At 39.0% G+C, this 12916-nt stretch overlaps 1 protein-coding gene across 3 annotated transcripts; it reads left to right on the forward strand.

The window, feature by feature from the left end:
• The first annotated feature begins 4626 nt into the window (after window positions 1-4626).
• Window positions 4627-11801, forward strand: LOC122657750 (protein IQ-DOMAIN 32-like). 3 transcript variants are annotated; one of them, XM_043852542.1, is made up of 7 exons: window positions 4627-4850; window positions 4897-4983; window positions 7677-8003; window positions 8120-8323; window positions 8788-8868; window positions 8977-10774; window positions 11389-11801. In XM_043852542.1, the coding sequence occupies exons 2-7, from the start codon at window positions 4900-4902 to the stop codon at window positions 11406-11408; spliced, it is 2514 nt and encodes an 837-aa protein (XP_043708477.1). In that variant the 5' UTR covers window positions 4627-4850; window positions 4897-4899; the 3' UTR covers window positions 11409-11801. The 3 variants fall into 3 exon arrangements, with proteins under 3 accessions (XP_043708477.1, XP_043708479.1, XP_043708478.1); XM_043852544.1 differs by having other exon boundaries at window positions 8977-10756; XM_043852543.1 differs by lacking the exon at window positions 4627-4850 and having other exon boundaries at window positions 4868-4983.
• The last annotated feature ends 1115 nt before the right edge of the window (window positions 11802-12916 follow it).

Consider the following 12916-nt stretch of genomic DNA (forward strand, 5'->3'; position numbering starts at 1 on the left):
CTAATAAATTGATGCCATAACTAAGAGTACGTACGTTTAGGACCTACAAACTCTCAATTGTCAAAGCTTTTTCCAGTACCGCCATTAATGGGTTTTATAATTCATAGTTGCATCATAAATGAGTTGTCTCAGCCGTCTCAACATAGGTTCACTAATAAATGATTTAATCTAACAAAAAAGATTATCTCAATCTTAATTGAAAGGTATTAGAGATGGATTACTTGAGGCCCTTTCAGAAGGAACCTATATGTTAGTGGTGGAAAGTGACAACCAAGAGGTTATCTCTTATCTCCGTGATTTCACGAAGATTTCGGTCCTCTCAATTAGGCCGATTGTTAGTGATATTAAACATCTGGTTACTTATTTTGACCATATTTCATTTTAATATATTCCAACGGAAGCCAATGCTGTGGCTGATTCTCTTGCTAGGAGGGCTCTATCTCTTACAAACAGGTTAGTGTGGCCAAATTCTGATCCCTGTGTTTCTGTTGATTCAATCTTAGATCCCAGGAGTGTAATCCGTATTCTTCAATGGTAATACGATTTACCAAAAAAAAAAAATCTTAATTGAAATAAATCAGACATAAAACAGATGGCATTCAAATCCACTCCAATTGGATTGAATTCAAATTGGCTTTGTATCATATGATCCAATCCATTGAAGTAAGCTCTATGTGGATGCATTAATACTGCAATTCTTGTCATTTTTCTTTCATAAATACTCTTCTAAACACTCTTAAAAGCAGCATGAAGGAGTTTTAGGCTTTACAGAAGCAAAAGGACACGTACGTGAAGCCTTCATGTAGGGGGGGGGGGGGGGAGCTATAGTTGAAAATTTTCTATGTTTGGGTGATGGAGTGAAGAAGACTACACTTGAACTGGAACATCTGATGACCATCTAATTATCAACCTGTATACGTATAGCTTTTAGCATGTGAGATGGGCTCCATTGCTGCAGCAGAAATGAGAAATGAGAAATGAGAAATGAGAAATGAGAAATGAATGTTGTCCCATTTAAAAGTAAAGAAAAGGAAGAAGACATATCACCATGCTTATACGTAAAATGCAAATTAAACCCAATTTAAGCTTGGATTTTTATTTTTCATTGTGACATTGACCTTTCCTCCCTCTCCTACTCCTACAAAGCTTCAATTCCCATATTTGGAAGCTTTAAACTGAGAAGAAAGCTTTGTTTTACCCCAAATGATTTCAACTGGTAGGTGGTAGTATCTGTTGAAGAATAAGGGAGGGGAAAAAAGAGAAAAGAAGAGGAAGAAGATGTGAAAGCCTGAGTGGACTGATATCTTACAATTAAGAGAGGCCACAGCCCACAAGGAGTGAGCACTGGAGGAGCAATAGTCAATATATAGGGGTGTTGTTCTCTGTGCCGCAGCGCAGGTCGCGCCCAGGCACATGGGGGTGGGCACAATGACCACCTTGCCTCTTCTACAGGCTGCCCATGTATATTGGTGCAGCTTGCGCTGCGGCACAGAGAACATTCTTCCCAATATATAATACAAGCTCTGCTACAGCTATAAGAGCCTTTTGGGGGTCCCACCCCCACCTCCATCAATTTACGAAAGAATCCCACTTGCCGTGATATCACATAATAATAATAATAATATATCACATGTGGTGCGTGATGCGTCAGATCATATTGTATACATTTAATGTTTTATAATTATATACAAAGTATGGATTGCCCTGATCTTACACGTGTCACTCGACCGTTTCACACATAATACATCCCCCCTACCTATCAAAAAAAAAAACGTTAGAAGGAGATATGGTTAACGTCAAAACGGTGGTTAGATTCGGCGACAGCGTTATCTGTTGGAGGGATCCCAGACATGACAACGACGGGCCACCACCGTTACCTTTGATGTGGTTTGGTTTGGTTTGATGATTGGTTTCTTTTACCCCACCGTTTTAATTCGTTTTTGCTTTTAATAGTAAGTTCCCTTTAACTTCCTAATTCTTATGAATCAAGGTGTGAATGGGGGATTGGATTGGATTCTCTCTCTCTCTCTCTCCATTGCATAAAAAGCAAGGTTTAAAGTATCGGTATTGATATCGGTTGGAAGTCATACCGGGAACTGTAGTTTTGAGACAGATCATGATTTCAAGAATCAAAATTGGATCAATCAATCCGGTTCACCGTTCACCCAAATCAAAGCCAAAAGAAAACAGACTTGCAAACCGTTTCTTGATGAACCTATCCAATAAGAAGAAGAAGCGACTTCATCAATCTTTGTTAGGGAAAGTTTTCCTTCACATCAAACTTCCATTTGTTTCCTTACCGAAAAAAGAACAAAAAAAACTTCTTTTGCTTGCGAGATATGGTCACAAACTCTGCTCCTATCAATTGGGGCAGTAGTGCTGCATGTGCAGCACCTGAGATGAGACGGTGTGCATTTATCGCCTTACCCCTGCCCAAACGCCTTGCCTGAGCAAGGGTAAGGCGGTCAATGCATCTGCCTCATCTCAGGCGTTGCACATGGTTGCAAGCTGCCCGAATTGACAGGATCTTTTTTATATGGTCACCCGTTTTTGGATTAGTACGAAACTACGTGACCTGAGTGGACGGTTGACATTGCTTGTTGATTTGATAAGATTTCCTTTAAACAGGATTTTAACGGTTCAAATCCATTTCATGTAAGAGCGTAGACCATGCTCATGTTTCAAAAGCGAACACAGAAACTCTAGGCTGTGTAAGAAGGTAATCTATCTATTGCCTCGAGAAGGACTTAAAAACGAAACCCCGACCACTTTGAGTCCGATATCTTACCTCACCCTCACACTCAGGGTTTGAGAAGTCGGTTCGGCAGATTGGATATTTCCATTCTAGGGTTTAGAATTTAGAATTTTTTTTTTTGGGGGGGGGGGGGGAGAGAGGAGGAAGAAGGGGGAATGTTTTCTGTTTGAGAGCGTGGCTGAAAACGCTCCCATCTGTCTACAATAAAATTTGGGGTTGATGTTTTCTGTGGGGAGCGTAGCTCCTGCACACATATGGGTTAATGAGAGCGCACGATTGACATCAAGAGCGTAGAATTTCCATCTTTCATGGGGTGGGGCGAAATTGTTTGGGCGTGGGCAGTACATTCTTTCGCGCGAACTTTTCACCCAAAATTTGGTTTAATTTTGCTTTTCAAAGATAATTTTTTTTTATTTGGTTTTTGTTTTTGGCTAAAAACTATTAATTTGAACTGAATTGAACCAAATGAAATGTATCCTATATAAATCCAATTCAAAACAAATTTAAACCATACTCAACTCTAAAAGGTTAATATCCAAGCTCTAAGATAGGGGTGTTAATGGGTCGGTTTTGGTTCGGGTTTTTCAGTTTCGGTGTGACTTTTATAGAAATCGAAACCAAACCATTAAGAAATGTTCAATTTCGATTTCGGTTTCGGTGCGGTTTGATTTCGTGTCGGTTTCGATTTATGATAACGGGTTGATATCGATTTGGATTCGATTTGGTACCGGTTTTATATAACTAGTAAGATCCGGTTAGTGCTAATTTTTCTTCTCTTTCTCTTTTAAGTATATAAAATATTTTAAATACAATACATCTTTGTATCCTATGTCCTATGGCCTATGGATACAATTGATTGGGTAATCACTAATAAAGGATATGAGATAAAGTGAGAAACTATCACAACACATTTAGGGGGCAATGGGGCATTAGGCATTTATTGATTTACTTATTTATTGGGTTAGGTCGGTTCGGTTTGGGTTCGGGCCTAACGGTTCGAGCTACAGGTACACCGTCGGACTAGCCCAAACCAAACCAAACCGTTTGCCTCTTTGGATCCACAAACCGAATCCGAACCATTAAGAGTTTGGTTCGATGTGGTCCAGGCTCATTCGAGCTGGTTCAGGCCGATTTCATCTGTTCGGGTTGGGTATTGACACCCCTACTCTAAGACTTCAACTCTCACTTCATTTCTTATGTCTCCATATTCGACTATCAAATCTCCTCACTTCTGCTTATTTTCTTTTTCTTGTCTTGTTTCTTCAAGACCAGTACGAGACATTCCCAACTCTCGAGTGAACCGAAGAAATGAATTGAGTAAATCAAACCAAATTATCAAAATACTGTATACAAATCAAATGAAATAAAAAATCAAACCAATTCATTTTGATTTTGGTTTGTACATATTATATCTTGAATCGAACCAAACCGAGAGAACCAAACCAACTGATTGACACCCTTAAACTCTCCTAACAAATTGATTAATGATTATGGGTGGACGTGTCCTGTCAAGAAAGTGAGGTGGACCAAATATTTGTCCTCTCTAGAGGACTGTTTAAGGTAAGATTAATCACCAATCATCCCCAACATAATATTCCCTATATATAGGAGTAGTACAAGATTCCTGCACTACCCGATATATCGCGAGAAAACCGAAATTTCTCGCGGAATCTTGTGAGTAACTGACTGCTGGATAAGATTATTTGTTTTTAAGAAAAATTCAATTTTTTTTACACTAAATAAAGAGCTTCTCTTTTTCAAGAATAATACTATAAATAAATAAAGGATGGGATTAAGAAGGAAATCAAAAAAGGAAAACACATGACGGATCTGACAGCTTTTTTTTCTTATTTTGCTTCTTCTCTTTCTTATCAACTACAACGAACGAGAGAAGCGCAGAGAAGAAGGAAAATGGACCTGATAAAATGGCGGACTTGAACGCAATGTTCAACTGTGATTTAGGAATGTGTTAAGTTCCGACACTCCGACCGACCTGTCAAACATCTCTGGTTCCAACCTCCCAACTTATAGAGTAGTATAGCTATTAGCTCCTCTTCATGAGCTTCACTGAGTGAGGTGGTCTAGTGAGAGAGAGGTTTCATCAAAAAAAAGTCTAGTGAGAGAGAGAGAGAGAGACAGAGAAGATGGTGAGATCCTCGAGCACCTGTTTCAAGATCCTTGCATGTGGCAGCGATGCTGTTGACAAAGATGACCTTGAACAGACTGAGGTATTTGTTTTTTTCCATTATTCAGATTTCCTGTTTTCGTTAGCGTTACTGTTGGCAGTTTGATCCGAGCATTCATTTTCAACTACTTCTTGCGCTATTTGATTTGGTGAATGTCGGATTTTTCCGCTCTCCTGTTGAAATTCTACTTGTATAGTTTCTTTTGTAGATTGGAGTGACATTGATGATCAATAATTGATTACTGTTGCTGTTTATGTTTGATTCATTTGTTTGTAATCCTTCTTATTCCTTACTGAAGTAAGATTTCGTTCTCTAGAATTGTTGAAATCTTTGAAGGGTTTTAGAAGCGAAGATATTGAGGAGTAGAGTGAGTTACTCGCCTTAGTTGGCTTTTTCGTTCTATTTTTCCTTCCTGATATGTTCAAACGACTCTAGACTTGAATTCAGTGGTCGGGTTGGATATGTGATTCGGATGATATACAACTGGCAACAGATCTATTGCAATCGACTACATTTGAAGGACAACAACATTTGAACTGATTGGGCTTGCTCTTCAAAACCATCTATTTGGAATGTACATTATCTAGATCTCTTTTGGATTCACAGTGAATGTATACCATGACACCTACTTGTTATCTAGATCTCTATTTGTGATTCACATTTCACAGTTCATTCCATGATACCTACTTGGAAGACAAAATGGAAGGAAAGAGAGAATGTTGATTGTAGTCAGCAGCGTGATCAAGCAACTTGTATTTTTCTACTTTTTTACTAATACGATAAATTGTTAATTACGTTTTTTTTTCCTTTTATGATTAATTGATTATGTACTAATTGTATTTGATAATGTCTATTATATGGTAGTACCTGTGTAACACCTCTTATTTTTTTTACTTCAAATCAAAATGTAGCTCTGGATCGAGGTTACATCTGATTGGACTGTGATGCTGTTAGGTGTGTAGTATTCTCTGTGGCCATAAGCATGATTATCAAATGTAGCAAATTCATGCATATTGACATGGAACCTCTAAAAGAAAGATGGAATGTTGGCATAACTTGGGGAGGATAATTATGCATTGATGCACGTGGATTGTCCAGTTACAGATTAAGCCTCCTTTGATTAGTAATTAATGATTTAATGATGACAGAATTATCTACTGTCAGTTAAGCTTGAGAAACTATTGTGATGGCTTACGCTGCCTATCTGGGCTCGGAGAAGCTTCTTTGCGGGTCAATGTAAAGTGGAGGGGAAAAAGAAGGCCATTTCATTTTATGGAGATCTTGCATTTTTACTCAACTTTCTGTTTGCCCCTTCCAGACCCTGCAGTAGCGGGAGCCTCATGCACTAGGTAGCTCTTTCTTTTCTGTTTACATGGTTTAGGATGTTACAATTTCCAAATGTTTGTTAGAAGTTTGCAGGCAATTTCAGTAGCTACTAAGATAGCTTGGAAGCTTAAGCTGGTTATTTGCTTGGGAAGTGGTAATGCTGGATTTCATCCAGGGTTTCTGTCGATAGCAATGATAATTCCATGTTGTCTTTTCTTTTCTTCTGACTGCTGAATTCAACAAATCAATGAAATGGCTTGTTTGACTCCTTGCTGCGCATGAGTGCTGTACTAAAGGTGTTGAATACATTACAATGCGTGGCTTTGGATGTGCTATGGTTCTGTCATATTTCAAGCTTCTATGACAGAATGGGGTGTGGCTCTTGATCATCTGTTTCCCTAATAGGAAGAGCCTGCAGTTTATTTTATCAAATTGTTTACCAATAGATGGTACTTCAGCAATCAGAGTTTTAGTCTCATCTCAACTTAGCCAACTCACTGAGCCTTTTCCCAAATCCCAATTACTTGAGGCTGGATAGATAATCATTGTCCTATCATTTCATTCTATCCAAGACTATATCTTCTGTCATTTTGTTAAATCACTAGCATCCATGAGTGCATCGCTTTCTGCATTGATTGCTTTCTATGATGCCTATATTGCAGGCATTATACCAAAGATGTAATGCTTAATTGCTGACTATTCTTGCTGACATAGCATTCAAAAAGCCAGCTTCATCCTGGGTATAGCTTTGATATTTTGTTTTGAGGCGGTCATTTATTTCTTGTGTGTTTACATGCTTTGGTTTTGAGAAAGAAATCCTATTGATTTAATAATTCTCCAATGTTTTTTATTTTTTAAACTATGTTCAATAAAAGGGTGTACCCAGTGCACGGAGCTCCTGCCATTGCGAGGTGTAGGGAGGGTCATAATATACGCAGCCTTACCCCCGCTTCTCAGAGAGGCTGTTTCCTCACTTGAACCTGCGACACTATGTTCAATATATATGTATAACATTATATTCTTCTTGTTTCCCATTGTCCGGTTGATTGTCATGTTTAATGAGGTGTAGATGTCTCTGAACCTTTTGATTTATGTTGGACCTACTTATTTATATATTTTTTACTGTTGCTGACTGATTCTACGTGATCTAGATGCACATATAATTGGATGGGTTTGATCAGATGCTACTCTTTATATGGCTTGATATACTGATTATTCTACTATCCAAATAAATTTACTACTTGGGATGAATAAAGTTTTTCTGATCCACTTGATGAATTGGATTTGCGTTGTACATGATAGGTGAGGAGGGATAGATGGGCAGTCACCCCCGCCCCAGAAATCCCGAAAAGTATCTCAGGGGTCTTTTGTTTATTATTGTTAATTGTTTTATATAAATCTCCTTCCAGAGCAAAGAGTCTACAGATAAACGTGGATGGAGTTTCAGAAAGAGATCAGCCAGTCATCGAGTGCTAAGCAACACTGTTATCTCAGAAACCCCATCAATTGGGAATAAGGAGAGTCCAGAATCAATTGCAATCAACTCTGGTCCACAACCTGACTCAGCTATTCTTGAGAAAGTATCTGAACCGCAAAGGACGGATGAGAAACCTGAATTGTCAACCGCACTGCCCACAAGAGAGACTGATCCCCCACTTGCCAAGGCGATTACATGTAATCCCAACCTAGAAGAATCTGTTGCCGTTGTCATCCAGGCTGCTATCAGAGGATACTTGGTAGTTTCTTTTAACAGAATTTTCTATTTCTGAAAACTATTCTGGTGGATTCTCTTTTTGACTACTTTTTATTCTTGTCTGTGTGCATGTCTCTGTTTTCCCATCAAAATTTCCAGGCAAAAAGAACTCTCTTGAAGCTTAAGAATGTTGTTAAATTGCAAGCTGCAGTACGTGGGCATTTGGTCCGGAGGCAGGCTGTGGGAACTCTACGCTGTGTTCAAGCGATTGTCAAGATGCAGGCTCTTGTGCGTGCTCGCCGTGCTCGTCTGTTAGTAGAAGAGTTGGTTAATGAGAGAAGTGAACAAATGGTGAAGCCCTTGGTAATGCTTTTTTTTCATCAAAATTTGTTGCAAGTATACCTCAATCATATGGTGTAACAAGTTCTCTAGACTGTCGGGGGGAAATTTGTGATGTAAATCATGAAATATAATTTGGCATTGGCCAGTTAAGTTTGATGTTTCACACAATTTTTAAAACTTCATGAAGCCTGTACTGACCGGATTCATGCCCTTAACCAACTTGTCTGTGGCTCAGACTTGCAACGACGCATCTTAAGGTGCAGCTAGCGTCTAGGTTAGGTTTTTGATCGATAATTTTGTTGCTTTCTGGGTCTTTTGTTTCCAGTATAGTGAATACATTATTAAAAACTCTGCTTTCATTTTCAGGATTGGAAGCATGCTATTTTTCATCTTTGTTCATTTAAAATTTATGTGTGCATGTTGTACTTTCATGTACAATAAGTGATGCTGATGTGGCAACCTCCCATGCTCTTTTCTGGATTCAGGGGAAGGAAGATTCAGAAACTAAGCCGAACCAAACTTACTCTTCCACTAAGAAACTGTTTAGCAATGGTTTTGCTCGTCAGGTAAAGTCATTTTTCTTGTATCCTTTGACCTGTAACTTCATAGTGGGTTCTTCATCTCTTGAAGCATTTCATCTAACTGAAATCAATAATTCCTTTTTGCATCAAAAGCTTTTGGAGTCAGCACCAAAGACAAAAGCAATACACATCAAATGTGATGCTTCGAGATCTAATTCGGCTTGGAATTGGTTGGAGAGGTGGATGTCCGTATCATCATCAGAACTTGCACAGCCAGATAAACCAGTGTGTCCAGAGAATGTGGAACAAGGAGAGAATATCAAGGCAACTGCTTCTGAAGCAGGACCTGCACTGCCATCTGCTGTCTCTGTGACAGCAGATATAAAATCCAATAGCAAGGAAGCAGTGATGGCACTTGAGAGTGAAGAGAGCTTGATCACTTATAATGCAGATGACCTTGATTTTCAAGCTGGGCATCCAAACTTTTCATCGAAAAGAGATGATTTTGATCAGCCTCACATTGAGGATGTGAATTTGGGAAAAGCTCAAAATGCAGATGACTTATGCATTCAGGACGGTCATTCAACCTGTCCATCAGTAAAAGATGATCTTGATAAGCCTCGAGTTGAGGATGTGTGTTTGAGTGTATCGCAAGATGCCTCTTCTGAGATAGATTTGTTTCCAACTCAAACAGAGATGCAATCTGGTGTTATTTCTCAGACAGTGCTCAATTCTGTTTCTGAGAATGCTGGGTTAAACAGTGAACAACCAAAACGTACTATGAAAAGAGTTGCATCTGACCAACTAGAGACTGAGGGTAAGAAGTTTGTTTTTGGATCAAGAAAGGCATCTAATCCTGCATTTATTGCAGCGCAGTCAAAATTTGAAGAGCTGAGTTCATCAGCAACATTAGGTAGGTCAATCAATCCAATTAATGAAGACCTTGGATCAGAATTGAAATCGGACAACCTTCTTTCTCTTGAAGATTCTGGGTTGCAGACCAAGGAATCAAGCCTTGCAGAATATTCAATCTCTCACGATCCAAAGGTTCAGGTTGGGGGATCAGAATGTGGAACCGAACTTTCTATTTCTTCCACTCTTGATTCCCCAGACATATCTGAAATTGGAGGTGGAGAACTTGAACATGAAGCCAAAGTTGCAGAAAGAGGAGCTGACAATGTAAACAGCCTTGCTAATGATGTACATAAACTTAGAACTTCCTGTCTTGAGGCAAAAGGCTTTTCCTCCACGCCTCCACTTAATCTGTCCCATGATGTCTTTGTTCAATCAGGGAAGGCTGAAGAAGTTGATAACGAATCCACTGATCCAGTTGTAGCTGTAGGCTCTCCCAGGATGGAGCAGCAGCCAAACGGAAGTGTGTCAGATGTACGGGTTCAGGTGGACAACATCATTGATCAGCAAGCTTGCAAATCATCTCCAGAGGGATCTCCAAGAAGCCATATGACTGCCCCTGAAGCACATGGAACACCATCGAGTCAGGTGTCAATCAAAGCTAAGAGGGACAAATTGGAAAGGAGAGGGTCCAACCAAAAGCGGATGTCCCATGCAACAAGTAACAGGTCCCCTTCAAATCAGAATGACTCGGGTGCACGAAGTAGTACAGAGCAATTGCCTAGGGACTCCAAAAATGGGAAGCGCCGTAACTCATTTGGTTCAGCAAGATCTGATCCCATTGACCAGGAGAGAAGAGATAGTAGCAGCAGTATTTCTCTCCCCAGTTACATGCAAGCAACAGAATCTGCCAAGGCCAAGGCCCACCATACCTATAATTCTCCGAGGTCAAGTCCAGATGTGCAAGACAAGGATATTTATATCAAGAAGAGACATTCCCTACCCAGTGCAAATGGAAAGCAGGGCTCCCCTCGCATGCAACGATCAACGTCACAAGCGCAACAGGGCGTTAAGGGAAATGGTACACATTCTCCAGCTGGTAACTACTAGACTTTACTTTATATCTTCTTGTCTTGCTCTTGTTTTCACATGGTTGCTTTAGGTTATAGAAAATGTTGGTAATATATATGTTCATTAAATAGTGGTCCACTTATAAAAAAACATGCTTGATATAGCATTTCTAGTTGTTTACCAGAAAGAAAAAAAAAAGAAATAGCATTTCTAGAATGATTGGGCATTAGTTGCAGAAAATGCCACTCTGAATATATTTATGAAAGACCCTTGCCATTTCCCTCTGTTCCTATGAGAGAGCGGAGTTTTTTACATTCTTGAGTGATGACCACACCTTCTGTGTCCCACTTCTCTAGTGCAGTAGTGCTATGTTTAGTGCATGGGGAGGTGAGTATTTGTCTTTGTAAATGTTATTCTCTGTGCTGTTGACAGAATTATTCAGGCATTGTGGTTGAGGGGATACCCATTTTAATGTGCCGTGGCTGTAGGAGAAACAATAGTATCCTTAAATATTGGGGAACTGTTTATAAATTTTAAGTGCAACAGATCACAGACTAGATTTTTCCGTTTCATTTTATTCAATACCAAGCTAGTGGTAGAGCTCTTGAGTTTATATATTTACCAAATGTTTGCTTGTTTCAGAGAGAAAATGGCAAAGATGATGAATATCTCTGAAAGGGCCTCTCATGCAGAGTTGTGGAGACATTTGATCAGGCTTTCTCATGAGCGTCAGCAGTAGACTGATGTTGAGCTTTATCACAGGTGCTAGTTTGGGATCTCAGGATTTTGCTCTGTTTGAGGTGTGGAATGGGCAGGGGGAGACAGGGAGAACACAGGATTGAGGATTTCATGTACAATATAGTGTCTCAAAACTCCTGCCATGAGGTGTGCTTGTGTTTGTTATGTCTTTATCTGTGTGCAATATTGTTTGGTTGGCTTCGTGGAGATGTGTCATCTCTTTTAAGTTTTATCCAGAGTTTGACATTAAATGTAAGATGGAGATTTCAGAGAGCATAACAGTTATTGAAATAAGATGAAATATACCTTGTGCTTCACTCTTGCTTTCCATTCAAGTGGTATACCAGCCTCTTGGTATCTTAAATGGTTAGTTTATCATGTGTGCAACCTTGAGGTCCAAGGTTCAAGACTTGGTTGAGTGGAGAGGATGATGAGAAAAAGAAGGTTCCTCTAGGGGGTTCAGCATTTACAGATAATAAGAAGAATCAGAGATGCAATCAGCAATGAGTAACCACAGCCAAACTACATTTGATCTTTTATTACACTGCTCTACAATGTTTTAAAAACTTTGAAAAACTTTCATTTAATAACTAGCCGGTCTAATAAGTGGATTAGCCATCAGGCCTTGTGGATTGCCAAGTTAGAATTTGAACAATTATTAAATATAAAAACTGAAAATGTTGGTACAACACAACTCAGCGGTATCCCAACTAAATGGAGCCAGCTACATGGATCTTATTTCTCCAATCAACTCTATTCAAAGCCATACAAGATTGTAGTCTTAAACCATATATGTCTTTCCTCACTATTTCTCCTTTACTTATTTTAGGTGTATCTCCACCTCTTTTAATTCCTTTAATCTAAAACAAATCACTTCTTCGTGATGAAACAGGCTTCTAATGCATGTATTTATTCCACTTTAGACAGTTCTTTTGCAATTTATCATGAATAGGGGGTGATGTACATATTTTACTCTAATTCGTTAATTTTTTTTATTTGATCTCATCTAATTTTACCACACATCCACCATAACATATTCATTTCAGCCACATAGAGTTTTGTTAAAAGGGTAAATTACATGTCACCCCCTAGTTTTCAAACGAAACTCAGATCATCCTCTGGTTTTTGAAAAAACTTAAATCACCCCCTGGTTTAGACCCCAATATGACAAATTAGTCCCTACAATTAGTTTTATGTTGTTAAGTGATGATGTCAGCCAGTTAAATAAATTTAAATCCCTAAATTACCCTTGACCAATGTTGAAGATGAAGGAAGGGTAGTATTGTAAATTTAATTCTAATGTTTTAGTACAAGGGTAAAATAGTCCTTTCACACCAATAACTAACAACAGACCAACACCGTTACTGTAGAGGGGGTGATTTGAATTTTTTCAAAAACCAAAGGGTGATATGAGTTTTGTTTGAAAACCAGG

The sequence above is a fragment of the Telopea speciosissima genome, chromosome 4 (assembly GCF_018873765.1).
Source record: "Telopea speciosissima isolate NSW1024214 ecotype Mountain lineage chromosome 4, Tspe_v1, whole genome shotgun sequence".
In the NCBI taxonomy this organism is placed as follows: domain Eukaryota; kingdom Viridiplantae; phylum Streptophyta; class Magnoliopsida; order Proteales; family Proteaceae; genus Telopea; species Telopea speciosissima.